Consider the following 20,829-nt stretch of genomic DNA (forward strand, 5'->3'; position numbering starts at 1 on the left):
CCTACAAGAGCAGTTTGGTCTCCTAGGTGTGGCTACTTCTCCAAGCCATCAAAAAACTCCTCCTTCCTACAAAATAATGTCATGCATTTAACAGGACAAATGCATAACATTACTAAAAAATAGGAAGGATGTGGCAAGGGAACAAGAAAGAGGAAGAGATGCAAACGTTAGCAGCTACTCCTCCAATTAAGAATAATGCCTTCTAGGGCGCCTGGGTGGTTCAGTCAGTTGTGTCCGACTTCGGCTCAGGTCGTGATCTTGTGGTTCGTGAATTCGAGCCCCGTGTCAGGCTCTGTGCTGACAGCTCGGAGCCTGGAGCCTGCTTGGGATTCTGTGTCTCCCTCTCTCTCTCTGCCCCTCCCCCCACTCGTGCTCTATCTCTGTCTCTCAAAATAAATAAATGTTAAAAAAAAAAAAAAAGAATAGTGCCTTCTGGAACACCTGGGTGGCTCAGTCAGTTAAGCATCTGACTCTTGATCTAGGCTCAGGGCATGATCTTACAGTTCATGGGATCGAGCCCCACCTGGGGCTCTATGCTGGCATTGAGGTGCCTGCTTGGGATTTTGTCTCCCCACCTCTGTGCCCCTCCCCCTCTTGTGTTGTTAGTCCCTCTCTCTCAAAATAAATTTAAAAAACTTAAAAATATAATGCCTTCTAAGTACAACAAATTTGAGTGCATGTGAAATTGTGTTAGAATTAGTAATCCCTTTACACATTTGTGACATAAAGACAGTATTTTAGGGGCACCTGGGTGGCTCAATTGGTGAAGAGTCCTACTTCGGCTCAGGTCATAATCTCACAGTCCGTGAGTTTGAGCTGTCAGCATGGAGCCCACCTCGGATCCTGTGTCCCCACCCTCTCTCTGCCCCGCTCCCACTTGCACTCAATCTCCCTCAAAAATAAACATAAAAAAAAAAAAGACAGTGTTTGAGCCCAGTATATGTCCTAGTCTTTCCCCATCCATGAAGCACTCTGATAAACAGGAGACAGCAAAATCAGGAAGAGTAAAGTTAAAGACTTTATCTGAAAGATTTTCAACAGTATCTTTAAAGTCTGAAGAGGTGCACATCAGGTGTTTCATAGTCATGGTCAGAGCAGATTGTCTTTTGAGTAATTGACTTCTCCAGGTGGTACACCAAAGGTTCTGTGGGGAGAACTACAAACTTGCACTTTGAAAAGGGATTCATCATTAAATGTGGCACATGTACAATGATTAACTTGTTATTCGCATAGCTGAGTTATGAGTACCAAATCTCCGACCGAGTTTAGAAATTCCTCATTTGAAATTTTCATCTACAGTTGTTTAGAGAATATTTATGTTTTGTTTTTGTTTTTTTTGTTTGTTTTGTTTTCTTCTCTCCTTTTAAAATCCAGCTCATGGTTTTTGGAATCTTTCTGTGCCTGGATGCATTTCTGTATGTGTTCACCCTGCTTCCTTTAAGAGTTTTCCTGGCACTATTCAGGCTCTTCACTCTGCCTTGCTATGGCTTAAGGTAAGTTTAAGATCGTGAGCTATTTTAAATGTTTAAATTATTTTTGCTACTTATAAAAGTGGTATTTTACTGCTTGTAGTTGTTAAAGTAAATAATCACTTGGATAGATTTTGCAGAATAGGGATAATTCATACAGTTTTCATGTATACTTTGGCCCTTAATGCATTAACTAATTCTGTTTGTCTCATTAATGATTATTATATAATGTGTTTATATAATATTTGTACTTTTTTCATGCACGCTTTTTTTCCAAGTGGTTTTGAACTAGAAATTTGCTTCGGCTCGTGCAGTAATAATAACGCAGATGGCTACATAGGAGAGTGGGAAGGCCTGGGGGCTGAGAGCCAAGGACCTTGTGGCCACTGTTGCTACCTTGCCGAGTACCTTTGGGTTCTTGAAGTCCCTTGACCTCCTGGGCATCATTTGTAGGGTGAGAACTGGGTTCTGGGCTGGCAGTTACCAGGATCTCCTCAGGAGCTCTTACTTCAGGGCTTCCTCATCCTCTCATTTAAGAATCACTGTCTTAGTGGCTGTGGAGCCTTAGTTGCTGACTCCTGTTGATTCTCCCTCCAATTTGTGAGAGGGGGGAACTCTCGGAGAGCATTGTCCTAGTGGGAAAGTGCAGCCCAGCCCAACGTTGATTAATTTCTACCACATCACGGTAGAAAGGGGATGTTGAGAGCCCAGCATCTTTTACCACAAAGATTGGGAGGCATACAGAGAATACCCAGCATGATGCCTGGTTCACAGTAGATCAGAACAAATACTAGTTTCTTTCCTTTCTTCTTTACCAAAACTAGGAACAGTCAGATGAAAATGTTAAGCTTACATGGATCTTAATGCTTTATTGAGGTTAGAAGTTTGGGTTTTACAGATTTCTCTTTTTGTATAGATACACCAACATGTCTCCACTCTATGGAGTCGTTCTCTATAACATCATTTTACGGTTCTTAGCAGAGTTGCCCAAGTGACGTTTCTCACATGGATCCCTTTTCTAAACACATTTCATTCTGAAAAAGTTTTAAGACACTGAAATGGACAATAATAATAAACTTCATTTAACTATAAATTAGGTAGTGATTCCATGATATATAAAAATATGATTAATAAAATTATCAGTAACTTAACCATGGAAGCTGAGGTACAAAATTAATGGTTGATATACAGAATTGTGTGTTGATTTTTTTTTTTAATGTCTAAAGTCATGGAAGATTCTCTTTTAAAGTAGTAAATGGGCATATACTTCATACTTAGTAAGCACTGAATAACACATGTAGTCCGTTTAGAAATGAACCTTAATCAGTTTCAATAAGGAAGAAATCATTCCAGTATAAGTGGGAAGAATTTATTGGTCATGATGACCATGTTGTGGAAAGAGTAAAAATTCTTTGCCACATTACATGGAGTAAAACAAGGATAAAAATTAAGATCGCATCACTGTTATATGTGATGCTTGACATTCTGTAACCCTACCTACCAGAACGAGAGAATTGTGTTACAAATGGAAGATTCTTTTTAGAAATTTGATCATCAGCTTTCAGAATTCAGGTTCATTCTTTACACCTTTGGGAGAATTTTTAATGCTTCATTCTTATTAGCAAACCTTTTTGAAGACATTTATAGCATGGTATTTTAACATCAGCAAAGCCTAATCTCATATAGCTTTTTTCCTTTTATCACTATCGGGGGCTCAGTAAAATTATGGTTATTTTAGTTTTCAGAAGACCAGAAAAAAGTATCTAATGAAACATTACTGAATATAAGTCTTCATATGGACCGCATAGCCAGGATGGACACATAGAAATTCAGATAGAGCCAGGTGAAGCTACCTGACATAAAATAACTAATGCCATGTAGAGATGTTCACGTCTACACAGTGAGCTGAATTAGCTTTTTAGTTTTTCTCTGATCAGCAATGTGAGGGAAGTTCGTGTTCCAGCCATCTTTAAGTGAATGGCTTTCAAAGACATAGTGTGTTCCGTATGGCCATTGGCATGTGATGAGATAAAACAGTAGAGGGAAATACAACTTAAAAACTCTCTTCCTTCTAGAGTGGGTCCTTCCTCAGGTATGTTAGCACACAGTGGAGGCTCACGGAATGAGTGGCAATGGAGATTTGTCAGTGTTTTCCCGAAGGCCTTTTTTAGGTTCTGTTTGAAGACCCATCTTGTTATTGTGCAGGCATCTAGAACTGTGTCATTTCTAGTGTTTCTTGTCGCTTGGGGGAAGCAGGACACCAAAATAGCACGAGAGTAGTCTTTCAGTGTGTGTTCTGAAAACTAAAAGAGGTGTTGCAGAGAGCTGGCACATTTTCGTTCCTCTCCTCCCGTTGGCTTTGTTGTGAGTGGCTGGTGGTCCCTGGAGCCGACCTTTACTAGATATTTGAAGATTTTTCTTAGCACATAAAGTAGAGATGATTGCTTTTGTATATTACTTTAAAATACTTTCAGTGTAAATTAATTTGAGTAACATTTCAAAATCAAATAAAAAGTGTTCTATTTTCAAGGTTTTAGAGCTAAAATGACACTAGAGGGCAGCGCGTTACCCTACATGCATGACTCCGTTAAGTTTCCCAGTGCAAACCCTTGCTATTTCTGCAATGTGGACCAACTAAAAAATTACATTTTATGCTCTCTCTAATAAATATTATATACATGTATACATATATATGTAGCTAACGTGAAATGCAGTTAAAATTGTGTAATAGAACTTTAGCAACTTTCAGTGTTCTGTGTGAATGTAGGCCAGATTACACAGAATATGAAAATACTGCCTTACTGTCTTAGTACCTTAAGTATGCCTTATCCAAATTGAGTAGTTTGTACTTCCATCAGCGTGCATTCCAATTTATATTCTCTTGGAACAATTTAGAAAACAGTGTCTTTGGGGGCATTATTTTTAAAAGCACCAAAGTTGAAGTGTTTAAAACTTGAACTAGGATAAGAAAAGTACAGTAACAAAGCTATTGTTAATATTAATTTTTGAAGAATAGAAAAATACATTTGTTTTTACAGAATTACTATTTAGAAATAGCCAAATTCTGCCTTCTCATACGTTTTCTTCCAACATTCTCTACTTCCATTAAAGGTTGATTTGTCTTCACCAGTAGCTGTGTTATGTTCCAACTTTTTCAGCAAGCAAAAAGTGCTCTTTCCTTCAGTCTGACTTTATTTTTCAAAGGGATAAAAGGAAATTCAAAAGACCAATAAAGAATTCGATTGTGGGGTTTTTTTTCTGTCCCCTTATTCTTATATTCCTATATGTCAGTCTCTTTTCTCTAAGAAAGTTGCTGTCTTCCTAGTCTCTTAGTTCTGTTGAATTCTTCCCCCACAAAGTGGGGAGAAGGATATTTGTCAGGGTAATCAGGATGCTGACATGAACACGGTGACTTTGTGGTCTCCAGTACTGTTTCCAGATCACGTCAGTAGTTGTGTAACGTTGTTGCCTTCTTTCCATAGTGGAGATCAGTGTGTTTGCCTCCTCCGCTGGCAGAGCTTGTCTCCGGCAGCGCTTGTGAGATGCTTTTGAAAGCTGACAGCCTCCCGGATTTTCTGCTTTAGAAATTTACTCTTTGAACCGATTCCTAAATATTCTGTAAACCTCCCATGGTTTTTGGTTTGGGTTTGCTTTTTGCCTCTACTGACATCTCAGTACACGAGGACTCTGCCCTTCACTCCGGCTGAGGGCCAGGGCCATTCTCCACACCCTCAAGAAAACCCAGCCTTCGTTGCGATGTCCCCACTGGCTGGCATTTTGCCAGCTTTTGACCCTGTTAAAACATTGTTCATTTTGAGAAGTTGGCAGGGTAATTATCTTGACTGGGTGGGTGTGTTTGTGTTGCCTACAAAGGAGGCACTGCTTCCATAAAAAGTATAGTGATCTCAGGAATACTTATTTGACAACTTTTTGCTAATGAATTAACAATCTTGAAAATTTTTTGCCCCCAAATGTTTTGCTGGAGACTAAAATAAAAGAAAGACATCTAGATTATTTAAAAAAAATTTTTTTTAATGTTTATTTATTTTTGAGCGAGAGAGAGAGAGAGCACGAGCTGGGGAGGGGCAGAGAGAGAGGGAAACACAGAATCCCAAGCAGGCTCCAGGCTCTGAGCTGTCAGCACAGAGCCCGACGTGGGGCTCAAACTCCTGAATTGTGCATGAGATCGTGACCTGAGCCAAAGGCAGAAGGTTAACCGACTGAGCCACCCAGGTGCCCCAGACATCCAGATTATTTAAAAGCAGATTCCTAGGTTTCTTCCCTTTTGATTGATTATGTGAACTATCTGTTTCTTGGAAGAATGGAAGTATTTCATTTTTTAGAAAAGTGGACTGCTCTATATTATGCAAAAGAGGTATCAGACCTCATTTTTCCAAATTTACTTCTAGAGTAAATATAGAATAACCAATTGTGGAAGTGTTTTTAATTTACCTGACATTTTTGAGAATCCTCTTTCCTTCTCAGACTTGTGACTTCATTTTGTGTTTTAGAATTCTCCATAACATTTGAGTTAAAGTTGAGGGAGATGATAGAGAAAAACCATGCTCTCTGGTGCCAAGAACTGATTGGTATTTTTGAAAACTTTGCTAAACCATTTTAGACGGCAGTAAGTATAGAGTAGGCCTAGGTGATAAATGCCACGGTGTTTTTCTTGTATTATCAGAACTAATAAAATATGTGCAAGCAAATTTCCTGGCCGCACTTTGGTTTTAGACAGAACTCTTACTTGAGGTTTCATGGACTTTTTTGTTTTTAAGAGGCAATAGTGTCTTTTTCCTCGGAGAGTTTATCCCCTAGGAAGGCATTCGTCTCTCAGAAGAATTACGAATATCAAATGCTTGAGGGTTTCTTAAGCTGTTGGGTTTCCTCTATAAACCTTACCTCCTTCAAGATAATTCACCCCAAATTCACTTCACAGACACACACGCGCACGTGCGCGCGCGCACACACACACACACACACACACACACACACACACACACACAGGACTTTTCTCTTCTTAGGCCTGAGCCTCAATTTTGCCCTGAATGGTTAATCTACCCCCTACAGCACATGGAGGGAGAGCTCTTGGTAGCTCTGTCTGGGGAAACAAGTATGTTTGTGATTTCCTCTTATCAGGGTTGATCTGCGTGGCTGATGTGTCGAGAGCAGTGTACTTGTTTAATTAGAGAGTCCTCTTAAATCGGGTTTGTTGTCCCGTCTCCTCACCATGGCACTCTGAGTAGTGTAGCGACATGACAACCTTCTCTCTCTCTTTCTCTCTCGTAAATCAGACCCAAGGGAGGAGCACTTTCACTTCCTTTATAGAATGGAATGTGGTGTCACAGGGACTCCTTGTGGTGAGTAAACCCTGATTTTTCCTTCTCTACTCTTGGCCAAATTGACATCAGTGCAAACGAATATTAATTATAACGGAAACGACAAAAACGGCATAGGCAGACGTAAACATTTGAAGATGGCCACCTGAAGAAAACATGGTTCCCTGTCCTTTATTGGTCCTAAAGCTCTGTCCACATTTTTGCAGGCTTTGACCATGATCCCACCCAACATAGAAAAATCACCAGTAAAATGATCTTTAATTACACTCGTTCAGACTTGACAGCAATACTTTCTCCTCGATGCCACAGCAGTCAGCTGAGCTGCTTAGCCACTTCCATCTAAACAGTTTTTATTTTGCATTATTCCAAATAGTGAACATAGCTTTATTAAACGAGTTGGGTTTTCTCCTAGGGGAGTTTGAAAGTATTTTGAAACCCAAGGAAAGACTTATAATCATTCAATTTCAGCATTTAGTCATTATTTTCCTACTGTATGTCAAGAGAACTTAAGATTTAAAATACTGTTTCCTAATTAAGGAAAATATCTTTTTTAAATAAAAGAAAAATTTTTAATGTTTATTTATTTTTGAGAGAGAGACACAGAACGCGAGCACGGGAGGGATAGAGAGAGAGAGAGAGAGGGAAACACAGAATCCGAAGCAGGCTCCAGGCTCTGAGCTGTCAGCACAGAGCCCGAAGTGAGCCTTGAACCCACGAACTGCGAGATCATGACCTGAACCAAAGTCGGAGGCTTAACCAACTGAGCCACCCAGGCGCCCCAAGGAAAATATCTTAATCGCAATACTGTGTTTGAATTTACTTCTAAATTATAAAGGGACTTCTTTTTTAAAAATGGGAACCATATAATATTTTACATTTTTTAAAAATTTTGCATTCTTTTAGTTATACTACAAACAGTTAAAGCGTTCAGAGAGAAAGAAAGAAAGATTCAGTCTATGTATTTTATAATGAAATATCTCGTGCTGATAGCTCGACACCTTTCTACACCAATTTGAAAATCAACCAGGCAGGGATTATCCCATTTTTCTTGCTCATTTGTGTTACCTTTTCTTTTTTCTTGATCTTTCTGTATGCTACCAGTTTTTACTTTAGTCTCAGCACGTTCCCTTCTGCCATGGAGCAGAAGGAAGAAGCCTACCTAGAGCATCTTTGTCCACCACCTTGTTCGGTTCCCATGAATCTCTGAGCCCTTTGAAGCAACGGCAGTGCTTCCATAGACAATTGGGCATGTCCAGTGGAAGCATCTGAATGAGTAAAAGGTGAAATTTAGAAATGAGAAAATGTGGTTTCTGTATGAGTGGCTTGACATGAAAATTTTAAAAATATTTTAAGTTCTGTTGAGTATCTTGTTTAATGTTACTCGTCTTGCAGTAACTCACAACCAAGCCTATACTTTAGTGGGTTTTTCACTTTGTCGAACAGCTTCCTCCGCTTATTTATGTGTTCGTGTAGGATTTTTAGCATTTGCCAAATGAATTGCCAGTAACTACCACTTCACAGACATTTATAACGGAGAACATGAACCTGAAAGTATTGTTTGAAAGCCCATTCCAAGTTGATTGGCAAGGCTATGGATAAGCTGCTTTTGGAGTTGGAAATGCTTATCAGATAGTCGTCTAAAAATATCTTGATGGAGAAGGAAACCTATATTGGGACTGGTTCAAGTTCTTTTAATACTGTGAACTTATTTTGAGGTTAGGTCTTTGCTTACTCAGAGTTGCTGTGATAGATAAAGATACCTTTTAAGATGCCACCTTAGAAATAATTTTAATTTTTGCAATTTTCCTTTTTTACTAACGGATATTTATCTGAAAATAAGAGTCTGTTTCTTAGGAGGTCTGTTACTTTTATTCTTTATTTAAATGATACTCCTTCATTTTGAAAATCAAAGTTCTCTCTGGAGCAACCACTTATGATATTAGCATTGGATATTTTCACCAGAGCAGAGAGCACACAGAAAGCAGTGGGTCCGGTGAAATATGGTCCTGTTTTTTTTCTCTTTTTAGAAATAACAAAAATGATGGATATATTTGCTGTTTAGCACAAAATTTTTCCAAATGAGATGTCAGGACAGTGATAAGTAATATAGAATTAAATTATTATGCTGAAAGAGAAAGGGTACCATTTTGTTGATTTATAAGTTCTTTTAAAGAAAAGTCTAGAATGGTAATAGAGACTACCATGGTAGTAGAGAACACGCCTTCTGGAGCCAGACTGCCAAGGTTCAAATCCCTGCTCCTCCATTGCTTGACTAGCAACTGTCCAGCTGTGGGCACATTCCTGACTGTACTTTGCCTCATTTGTAAGACTAAGGTGGTGATAGTACCTTGCCCACAGGATTATCGTGAACACGGAAATGAGTATATTCCAAGTGCCTAGAACAGTGCCTGCCGCATAGTAACTGAACTGTCATATAAGGTGTTTCTACAACTTTTCTGTCGTTTTTACAACCTGGTTTAATCCTAGGCAAGATAAAGCTAAATTAAAGTTGTTTATGCTTAATTGTGAGTTATTATCATCTTTGTTCAAAATGTGTCATATTGTGTTATTTTGGGATATATTTTTCCCATGTTTGGTAGCTCTGATTCCTGACAATGACTTGTAATTAGTGATAGTATTCCTTCATAGATACACCAACACATTGGTCTTTGGTGTAAATGTTTATGAAGACACATAATTGGGGGTGTGTGTGTGTGTGTGTGTGTGTGTGTGTGTGTGTGTGTGTGTATGTGTGTAAAAGCCCTTTGTCTCTTAAATAAAATTACTTTGGCTGAGATCACTTAACTAAGTAGATGTCAATCTATTACCGAAAGCTCTAAGTATAGTTTTCTTAGTTTAATTAGTAATCAAAATCACCTTGGTAATTAATGCAAATTAATTAATACTGCCCTACTTTTGGTATCTATCATTTTCTTTAATTCATAAAACATGACCTATAGTTTCTAAATACAGAGACCCACGGCTCTTGGCGATTTGTGATATTCAGCATATGCAGAGCCGCACCTGCGCTTCTGGGGAAGCGTTGGGAAGTGAACTCCGTACCATTGCCGGTTTGTCCCCTGGCTGTCGCAGGGGAGGCAGTCACACATAGGCCACCTGTTCAAACTCTCCTCTTCTCATTGCTTGAATTAAAAATATGTTTAGTTCCACCTCTCAACAAATGTAATGCCTCTTCTGTTTTTAATCTTGTGGAAGTAGGGGCAGGGAATTGCCTTGATAATCGAATAGGCCTTGACAGAGATCTGTGTTCTGGGCTGGGTGCTTGGGAGATGGGCCACGATGAGAAACAGCCAGACTCCACATGGGAGAGAGGAACGGCACTGGAGAAAAGAGTCAGGGGGAGAGGGAAATAATGATAGATCTTCATCAGCTTTGTCCTTGAATCAATTTTGCCCAAAACTTCAGCTGCTAAGAATAATTTCCCTTGGTGTGTCAGTTTGTAGCGCTGGTCTCAAGACCTACGGTCTGACACAGGCAAATTCTGACCTGTCTCCCCAGTTAGACTCCCTGCTTCAGTTCGGTGTCTTCCCATCTACTTGGAAACCTTTGTAGACCTCATTCTCATAGAATTTGCCTCTTTTCAGGACTTTTGCAGTATCCCGTGTTCTATGAACAGATCGAATTCATATCTGGCTGAAAACCACGTGTGGTGTGCATTATAGGAAATAAGAATGAGGTCCTGTATCAACTGCTCGTGGAGCTGATACCGCAAACCTCATTTGTAAAATGATGTTTCGCTGTTTGTGTAAAACAGCGTTTCAGGTAACAGTTGGGAAGGCTTGCAGATTCCTTGCTGATCTCTGCAAGACTCTGTGAAAGAAAAGAGCCCCTGATCCGAGTGGGGACAGTGGTTGGGAAAGAGCCTCAGAATAGGTCAGCAGACAACACCGAATATACAGAGACCTTAGAAGGTCGAGGGCCAGCTGGAAAAGGAGCCGACCCCTTAGGCTGGTGCTAGAAGGTTGTCACTGGGGCGGAAATGAAGAGATTCCGTAACTCCTGAAGAAAGTACTCAGGGCTTTTGTTGATGACACTGGGCAGAACAGCTGTGCGAACAGGAGGGGGAGCATTTCCTGTCGTGAGGAATTCGCCTGCAGACACAGAGCCGCTTCTGTTCCTGTCACGGGAATTTCATAGCCACTGAAAGAAATCTTAAATTTCCTCTTTTCTGTGTGTGTGTGTGCGTGTGCATGTGCGTGTGTGTGCGTGTGTGTGTGTTTTCCCTTGTGATTTAGTGAGATGATTCCATGCACAATTTAGGTTTAGCTCTTTATGCTGTGATCTCAGAAGTGTAGGGGAGGAAACTTTTTCTTTTTTCCTTTCTAGACTCTTTGGCTGATCCAATAATTAACCTGCCAAAAAACAGACTAACAGGAGAAAAATTTGATTTCATATGTACAGGAGCTTATAAAAGTATTTGAGACTCAAAGAAGTGACCAAGCAGGAAGCTTTTATGCCTTTAAGACAAAGAAAGAGTAAATTTGTGAAGAATTAACAAGATCCAGGTGTTCGGGCTTAGGGTAGCAAGTTAATGAAGAAATGACAAGGGTTGCTTATACAGCCTTCTCAGCACTGGATTTCTTATCTCTGGTGATCAGGATGCCTTCTACCTCACTCCGGGTGCAGGGAGGGTGCCATTCATGGGGGAATTTATCTCCTGCTTTCAAGGGGACAGAAGAGGTCAGAGTGTCCTTGTATCAGCTGTTTCTTCAGTCACTTTAATTCAAAATAATATGCCACATTGGCATACTTGGGGGTGGATTGCCTTGAACCCCATCTGAAGTAAACAATGATTCTGCCCATATTAATTAGTAAAACAATTTGCAACTTAGGTCAAGCAAGTAAGAAAAAGATACGAGGGGAGAATTCACAGAAATGTAAATAACTTAAATATATAAAGAAATGCACTTTTCCATTGGGAAAAATCAATGGCCACTACGTTAGATGCCATTTTTCAGCAGTGGGATTGGCAGAGATCCGGAAGTTGATCTATCCCTGGATAGATGCACTTGGGCTACAGGCTTCCTCATAAGCCACTAGTGGATATGAAAATTGGTACAGCCATCAGGCAGTTCTGCTGCTTCTGTCCAGGGAACATGCCCTTCAAGTCCAATTTTAGGAGTTTATCCTGCAGATATACATTAATATATGAGACATGACATGTACATGGCGTCACGGTTTGTGGTTGCAGAAGACTGGACATTTGCCAGTGGTGTCCGGTAAATTACGGCACATCCACACAATGGACCATGACGCCATCATGGAAGTATGAACTCCTTGCGAAGAGACATGGAGAAACCTTCTATGCTATAAATAAAAAGTGCCGAGGGCTACCGTTGTACTGCAGGGGCTGAGCCAGCGGGCCGCAGGGCTTTGAGGTGAAAGTCTTGTGTCGAAATCATGGAAATCCATTGCTTCAAAGTGCTTTATCAGCAGATGCCCGCCCTCTGCGTTTGCTTGTTAAGAGGGCCCACTTCTAATAGTAATTCTGGTTTCACATCTTTATATTTTGTACTCGACAGAAAACTTCACACTGCTGAATAGTCAGTAGAATTTGTTAGTTCTTAAAATATCAACGTAATTCTCATTTTTATTTTTGTATGCCAGTACATGTTCAGTAAAGATTATTTCGAGAACACATAAAATAAAACTCATGTTTTTATTACTTTTTATGCATTTCAGGGACAGACGTTTGCTTCAGCCTGCTCAGGTGTGTGACATCCTGAAGGGTGTCATTTTGGTAATCTGCTATTTCATGATGCACTACGTTGACTACTCCATGATGTATCACCTGATAAGGGGGCAGTCAGTCATCAAGCTGTACATCATCTACAATATGCTCGAGGTGAGTTAGGGCACTCACACGGTCGGTCTAGCTTCCCAGACCGTGACAGGCTTGGCTGATGCACAGACTTGGGGCCTTCTGATATGGAATACTTGTCCGCCGACTCTAGTATTACGACTGTTGTTGGCCTTGATGTTTATAGAGTCACTTAGAGACCTTGTTAAAAATACAGGTTCTGATTAAGTGGTTCTGGTCTGAGGCTGGAGAATCTCATCCTGGCGAGATGGTGCCCACTGCTGGTCCTGGGTCCCCAGGGCGTGTATTGTCCTCAGGTGGGAGAGAAGGGTGCCTGCTGCCTGGAGTTTAGTCAGAACCCCCATGAGAATATAAGTTGTCAGTTGTTAGGGAAATTTGTTTGTAAATTCATTGGAAACCCACGTATACTTTTCACTGGACCTTTAAAAATTATGGAAAAATGATAGGATTGTATGTGTTTGCTATAATAGATTTATATTTTAACGGGCTTTGGAAGTTTTTCATAGAGCTAGCAAACAGAAGTTTCCCAATTTCTCCAAGTACTTAATATTTTTAATACAATATATTTCACTTTAAAGCAGTCAACCTATGAAAATCTGCATTCATACAAAAATAAACAGCTACACAAAGCAAAAAAAAAAAAAAAAAGGCTTTGCTTTAATAAATTCTTAAAATAGTAAGTAAGCTACCCTAGGTGATACAGTAAAACTTTTGAGATTCAAATGCATTTTCCTATACTACTTTTCAGGGACACAAGTAAAGTCTCCTTACCTTTTAAGTGAGCCAAGAAAGGACTTTCCCTACTGAGTTGGGCAGATGGAGTGGTGTGGGGACTGCCGGCCTGTCTGCTCTGAGACTGCATTGCTGTGGTGGAGGAGGGTTCTCCGTATCGTCACGGAAGCCATGGAACTCTGGCCGGTCCTGGTTACTCCTCAATTCATTGACCAACATGACTTAAAACCACACCCAGCTTCCTGATTCTAGGCTCGTTGCCTGTACTCTCGTTTCGGCCCCACCAAGCAGGATGCAGATGGTGGGAGTGGGTTTTTGAGGCAGAGTAGCCGCCCCACTCTCCCCTCCCTCTCACCTACAGAAAACCCCGGGCTCATCTCCTTCCTTCTGCCGTGTGAGTGGTTCTTCCTGCCAGTAGCCTACTAGTTCCCTTCCCTGCCTTCCCTCATAGGGGATTGTAGGTGCCGAGGGCTTCTATCTACCCCCAAACGTAATGCGCCCCCTAGTATACGAAGCCCTCTACGGGGTGGCCTCAGTACTATTATTCGTGAATAGGCCTTAAGGAAAAGGGTCTGTAAATTGCTGATCAGAACGGCTGAAACACATACTCACTTTGCAGACTACGGTTGACGACGTGGCTTCAGCACAGTGGACAGGAGTCCAGACTCTCATCTAGAGATAAACCGTCTCTGACTGAACCCTGCTTCTTCACTTACTGCCTTGCTGTCCTGAACTTGGCTGCAGGTTGCCGCGTGTCTGTAACTCTTATTGTCTCACCAGTGAACTGCTGGTGCTAGCGGAATTAGGAACGTTCAGTGAGGCAGTACGTAGGGCTTAGCACAGTGCCACGCATGTGTTGAGACTCCCCGAACGGTGGGTAGCTCTTATGTCTTCCTTTAGCAAATATTTAATCAACAATTTCTGCATGCCAGGCACTGCCTTTAAACTCTAAAAATCCAGAGGTGAGCAAAGCTTGTTCTCATGGAGCTTACATTCTGCAGGTGGAAAAAAGACCATAAACAAGAAGATACTAGGAAATGATAAATACCATGGTGAAAAAGAACAGAGTGGTGGGTTAGAGACTGTGGGAGCCCAAGGCTGATGATCTGGGTGTGGCTGCACATGACAGCTGAAGCCTGAATGACCTATGCCCTCCTTTTTTTGTTTGTTTCTTTTGTTTTTAATTTCAGTGTGCTTCCGGTTATTTATCATACTATATTCATAGAGATCAGTCCCTGAAAATGTTTTTAGGAAGTAAATCTGCATATTATATACTATGTAATTAATCCAAAACTAATTACAGCTACCATTGTTTACAAATACTATATTTGTCAAATTATATATTTGTCCTAAAGGATTTAAGTTCAGACCCTGAATCCGAATTTAGAGAATTAAAACTGGAGGACCCATGATTTTCATGTGCCTCTCCCTTTTATCTTTGCCCCCATGTAAGACACTCCTTGTTATAAATATAGATAATGAGTCTAAGTGTACAAGAATTTGAGCACTCACTGTATGTGAGAGAATAAAGAAACACCCCTGCATAAGTAAACAAAGATCTCTGTTCTTTTATAGCTTGCCTTCCAGCGGTATTTAAAAATCCCAACTCAGTTGGGATTGAGTTGCATCTGAGTTATAGTAACATACTTCGGTGGAATATTAAGAAACACGTTGCAGGGGAAAAAAAAAAAAAGAAAAGGAAACACCTTGCCAATAATTTTTTTCCTCAGGTAGCAGATCGTCTGTTTTCATCATTTGGACAAGATATATTAGATGCTCTCTACTGGACAGCAACAGAACCTAAAGAAAGAAAAAGAGCCCATATCGGAGTGATTCCTCACTTTTTCATGGCCGTTCTCTATGTCTGTATCCTTTAAACTTACTGGAAATTTCAAGTCAGTGCATATTGTACATCATTTTATTTGGTTAGCTGCTTCTCAGATTTAAAAGGGGAGGAGTGTGTATCCTGAAGATTAGTGTGAAATGTCTGCTTTCTTTTGATAAATTGGCTGTAGTAGTGATTATAAATTAAAGAGACTTGTGTATGCTTGCTCCCTTTAACTGGGAAAAAACAACTCTCGTCTCAGTGTAACTGATTATATGGAAGAACTTGAGAATGAAGGGTTTATATTTATACATACTTTATGTGATCTGTATAACTTTCATACCCACACTGGAATTGTGTGGAAGTTATCTTTAAGCCTGTGAATTCTTTGTTAAATCCTAGGGCTTAAAATGTATACGGCTCATCTAGAGGTAGAATTTGAAATTGGTTGAGAGGAATTTTGGAGGTTTTATCTCCTCTGTTCCCCACACCCCATCTTAAAGCTTTTCTTTTGAGGAGCAAAGGCTTTACTAGATAAACTTTGTGTGCGCGTGTGTGTTTACCCATACGTACATTTGTACACACTTGTGAGCAGCTGCACTTCAGTTCCACGTGGGGTCAGGGCTCCTTCACGGGAGTTGTACTGTCTCTGAAAGAGTGAGACTTGAAAGGATTGGATTAACACTTGGAAAATGTAGGGACTAAGTGGGAAGATTTCTGTAGCATAAAAGTTTGTTCCAAGTATAGGAAGTAAAACAGCTACTCTTTTCATGTAAACGAACTAGTCCAAGTGTAATACAAATATCATGCCTGCAACTTGTGGATGTTTTCAAAAATGACATGTAAAGAATCTTCATTATTAGACATTTCTTATTATCTTACAGTCCCCATCCCCTGCAGAACTACAGAGGTGAGTTGCTTCCAGACTTTTACTTTGTGTGCTTTTCTGTTTAGAAGGCAAATTAGCTAAGTCTCTTTTCTCAGTATTTATCATAATTTATTCCATATATTTAACAAACTGTTTTCAAGGCCTGTTTGCCAGGCCTTGTGCCAAATACCAGAAATCCAGAAAGAACCAGACAACCATCTTCCAGGACTCAACGGTCCAAGTGAATGGATGCGCAGAGGCTCATTTCTGCTTTCGTTTCACATGGGTCCCGTACGTCTTACCTGTCAAATTCGTATCACGTATAGCTAATAAGAAAACAAAGCATGAACGCAAGACTGGATTTAGAAAGCATAACCATGCCCCCCTCCCACATTGTTCACTTTCAAAACTGTATAGTTGTATCTATTGATATGACGTGAAAACAGGCTTTTTCCTTGATGTCACTTCCCACTAGTTTTGCATGCAATTCTCATCATGGTTCAAGCAACCACTCTCAATGTGGCTTTTAACTCACACAACAAGTCACTGCTCACCATCATGATGTCTAATAATGTAAGTATGAGGTTTCATTTTACATTTTTGAGGTCATACGGCACTTTAGTGGTAATATTCTGGGTGGGACAAAGTTATTTTTTTTCATGTTATCTACTCTCCAGGAAGTTTTATATGTAGCATGTCCATTTTTTCATCTATTATCATGATAAAAGTCATGTTTTTGTTTACTATTGCAGTTTGTTGAAATTAAAGGAAGTGTTTTCAAGAAGTTTGAAAAGAACAATCTTTTTCAAATGTCTAATAGCGGTACGTACTCTTGGCTTCTACAGGCAGCTGTATGCAGTATTGTTTTGCAATTCATTCTGAAACTGGGGTGTCACATTGCCTCCAGGTTACAGTTTCCTATACTTAAGCTCTGCTTTCTCTTACTCCCTCAACATCTGCACCGAGTTTTCTATTCTCTAGGTTATTGTAATCTCAAGATATTTAACATGGTAAAGGGTAAAGAATGGCATAGCACCTTACCATACTTTCAGAGTTTCCTCTTCATCCAGAAATTTCTTTGTAACAGATGATATTCCCTTTTAGAGATGTGGAAACTAACACAGAAAGTAATTTGACTTCCCCAAGGTCACCCACACGGATGCTAAGAGCAGAGTTATGACGTAACCCTCAGATTGTCTCTCTGTTCTCAGCTTTTTCAGTTATGCCTTACTGCCTCCTTACTACCTAGAGAAGCCTGAAGGCACAACATCTATCCCTGGAATTATCTTTCATAGTTATGAAAATCAAAGGAGCATAGTGGCTTGGATCTCAAAATATAGCCCAGGGAACCCTGGAGGGGTATTCCTGAGACCCTGGAAGAGAGTTCACAAGCCAAGACTGTCTCATCAAAATATGAATATGTGATTTATCTCTCACCACATTGACATTTTCACTGTGGTAAAAAATGGAGTTGAAAAAGCCCTAAGGAGGGGCGCCTGGGTGGCGCAGTCGGTTAAGCGTCCGACTTCAGCCAGGTCACGATCTCGTGGTCCGTGAGTTCGAGCCCCACGTCAGGCTCTGGGCTGATGGCTCAGAGCCTGGAGCCTGTTTCCGATTCTGTGTCTCCCTCTCTGCCCCTCCCCCGTTCATGCTCTGTCTCTCTCTGTCCCAAAAATAAATAAACGTTGAAAAAGCCCTAAGGAGATGCCACTGCACATACCCCAGAGTGGCTGCTCCTGTGGTGTGACAGTGCCGAATGTCGGCAGGACATGGAGTGACGGGCATTCTCAGGATTTGGTAGTGTGAGTGGAAGACATTACGATTGCTCTGCAAAAACTTCTGGCAGTTTCTGATACATTGAAGTATTTGCCTGTCGCGCAACTCAGCAGTGAGAACACATTTTCACAAAAGACTTGTACCAGAAATATGGCGCCTTTATTCATAGCAGCCAGAGACTGGAAACAACGCAAATGTCCATCAGCAAGAAAGCAGATAAACAAATGGTAGTTGAGCCATTCTGTGAAACCTTCCTCAGGTATTAAAAAGAAAAAAAACACTGATCTGTTCAACCATATCCAAAACTGGAATTTCCATACTAGAATTAAGTCAGTGAAAGATGTAAATGCCTTACCAATGTAGCATCATCCTATATATAAAATAGTGTATTTATTTTGCAGACATTTGTACATAATAATACTTTGATCACATTCCAACTAAAAGAAAATTATACATGCACTATATTACTATTATTTATATGCAGTGCAGTATTTATGTTAATTTTTTTCAGATATTAAGGAACGATTCACGAATTATGTGCTTTTGCTAATTGTGTGTCTAAGAAACATGGAGCAGTTTTCTTGGAATCCAGGTATGTAACTCAACGAATATAGTGCCTTCGAATTTTATTCTTGAACCCAAAATCATTATTTTATGTGAAATAAGATGAATATTGCAGAGAGCTTCAAAAACATCAGCCGTTCAACTCCTCGGGTATTGAAAATACCTGTTTCAGTAGGAGGGATTGAGTATGTTCTCTGAGGTGTGCCAGGATGCCGCGTCACGGGAAGCAGTCTTCGGCCGGCATTCCCTGTGAATCTCACGGCGTCTCTAGAGCGGTGGACGCGGTGGACTCGGTGGTGAGCAGACCCTGCTGGGCGGACCCTGCTGGGCACTGCAGCCTCTTTGTTTATTTATTTAACGTGCTGGTGTTATCTAAACATAGCTCTTTTCCATTTACAGGGTTCACCAGAAAAACTTTTGTTCTTTATTAACATTTGTCTCTTACTCGTTCACTGCCTATTAATCGGCATTTTGAATAAGGATAAATTGAAGAAATATAATGTAAGGCAGTAAATTTGGTTACTTATACACCTTAAATCAGGGTTAACAGGAAGTTGTGAAAATTCTATGAATTTTGGGGGTACCTGCGTATCTCGGTCGGTTGAGCATCCGACTCTTGATTTCGGCTCAGGTCATAATCCCAGGGTTGTGGATGGAGCCTCATGTCAGGCTCTGCACTGGGTGTGGAGCCTGCCTAAAATTCTCACTCTCGGCGGGGAGTGGATAGAAGCCAGAGACAAAGGAGTGGTGCGCGATTGCTGATCGGGGAGAACAGACTTTCGATACTAGAGACTGGGTAGCTGGGTGATGCCATTTTCACCCCATCTGCACATGCGCATACACACCTACAAGTGCCACGACATCCACCTCAGCAGGCTAAGCAGCGCCATCTACAGTGCCGTTACACTAAGCCCCACCCAACTGAGCCACCCTTGCTCTTCAGGAACACCATTAGTCTCTCCACCTGCTTAGTTTATGGACTATAAAGTGCTTCAGAGTTTGACTTCTAGGGGAAAATGTTGTAATTTCAGTCGTATTGCAGTCTGTTCGCTAGTATTCAATTTACTTTTATTCTTTTTTGTTGCTTCTTGAATACAGAGAGAGAAAAAATTTATTTTCAAGTTTTTAAAATATTTTTCTTTAATTTTTCTATATTTTTTATTATTTATAAATTTTTCAAATTCTATTTTACTTCCATCGTTTCATTTTATTCTGTTTCACTGTATGCATTTTTCAAATTTTCAAACGTTTTCCTTTTTCTTTTTCTTTTTTTTGTTACCTTTTTTCTTTAATCTATCGAGCTCTTTTCAACAACCAGACCAAAACACACCTAGAATCTAGCATCATTTATTTGATTTTTTGTGTGTGTTGTTTTTAATTTTTTTATTTTAATTTTTTTTACCTTATTAATTCCTTTTCTTTCTCCAAAATGACAAAATGAAGGAATTCACCCTGAAAGAAATAGCAGGAAGAAACGACCACCAGGGACTTAATCAACACAGATATAAGCAAGATGTCTGAACCAGAATTTAGAATCACGATAATAAGAATACTAGCTGGGGTTGAAAATAGATAAGAATCCCTTTCTGCGGAGATAAAAGAAGTAAAACCTAGTCAGGATGAAGTAAAAAATGTAATGAGCTGCAATCTTGAATGGATGCCGTGGCGGCAAGGATGGATGAAGCAGAGCAGAGACTCAGCAATATAGAGGACAAATTTATGGAGGAAAATGAAGCAGAAAAAAAGAGGGAGACTAAGGCAAAAGAGCACAATTTAAGAATTAGAGAAATCAGTGACTCATTAAAAGGAACAACATCAGAATCATAGGGGTCCCAGAAGAGGAAGAGAGAGCAATAGGGGCAGAATGGTTATGTGAGCAAATCATAGCAGAAAACTTTCCTAACCTGGGGAAAGACACAGACATCAAAACTCAGGAAGCACAGAGGACTCCCATTAGATTCAACAAAAACTGACCATCAGTAAGGCATACCATAGTCAAATTCACAAAATACTCAGGCAGGGAGAGAATCATGAAAGCAGCAAGGGAAAAAAAGTCCTTATCATACAAGGGAAGACAGATCAGGTTTGCAGCAGACCTATCCACAGAAACTTGGCAGGCCAGAAAGGAGTGGCAGGATATATTCATTGTGCTGAATCAGAAAAATCAGCCAAGAATTCTTTATCTAGCAAGGCTGTCTTTCAAAATAGAAGGAGAGATAAAAAGTTTCCCAGACAAACAAAAATTAAAGGAGTTTGTGACCACTGAACCGCCCTACCAGAAATTTTAAGGGGAATTCTCTGAGAGGAGAAGAGACGAAAAAAAGGGAGAAAGAAAGAAAAAAGACCAAAGGCAACAAAGACTAGAAAGGACCAATGAACTCTACCAGAAACTCCGTTCTACAGGCAACATTATG

The 20,829-nt window shown here is 40.2% G+C and overlaps 1 protein-coding gene across 3 annotated transcripts in view; it reads left to right on the forward strand.

Moving 5' to 3' along the window:
* TAPT1 (transmembrane anterior posterior transformation 1) overlaps positions 1–20,829 on the forward strand; it is a 68,971-nt gene that overhangs the window by 25,954 nt on the left and 22,188 nt on the right. For all 3 annotated transcript variants that reach the window (XM_047856291.1, XM_047856292.1, XM_047856294.1), the window contains 6 exons: positions 1,375–1,493; positions 12,512–12,674; positions 15,113–15,248; positions 16,551–16,648; positions 16,828–16,897; positions 18,363–18,443. In XM_047856291.1, coding sequence (XP_047712247.1) covers positions 1,375–1,493; positions 12,512–12,674; positions 15,113–15,248; positions 16,551–16,648; positions 16,828–16,897; positions 18,363–18,443 — 667 coding nt within the window. The remainder of the gene's footprint in view (positions 1–1,374; positions 1,494–12,511; positions 12,675–15,112; positions 15,249–16,550; positions 16,649–16,827; positions 16,898–18,362; positions 18,444–20,829) is intronic.

Source organism: Prionailurus viverrinus, chromosome B1 (genome assembly GCF_022837055.1).
Source record: "Prionailurus viverrinus isolate Anna chromosome B1, UM_Priviv_1.0, whole genome shotgun sequence".
In the NCBI taxonomy this organism is placed as follows: Eukaryota; Metazoa; Chordata; class Mammalia; order Carnivora; family Felidae; genus Prionailurus; species Prionailurus viverrinus.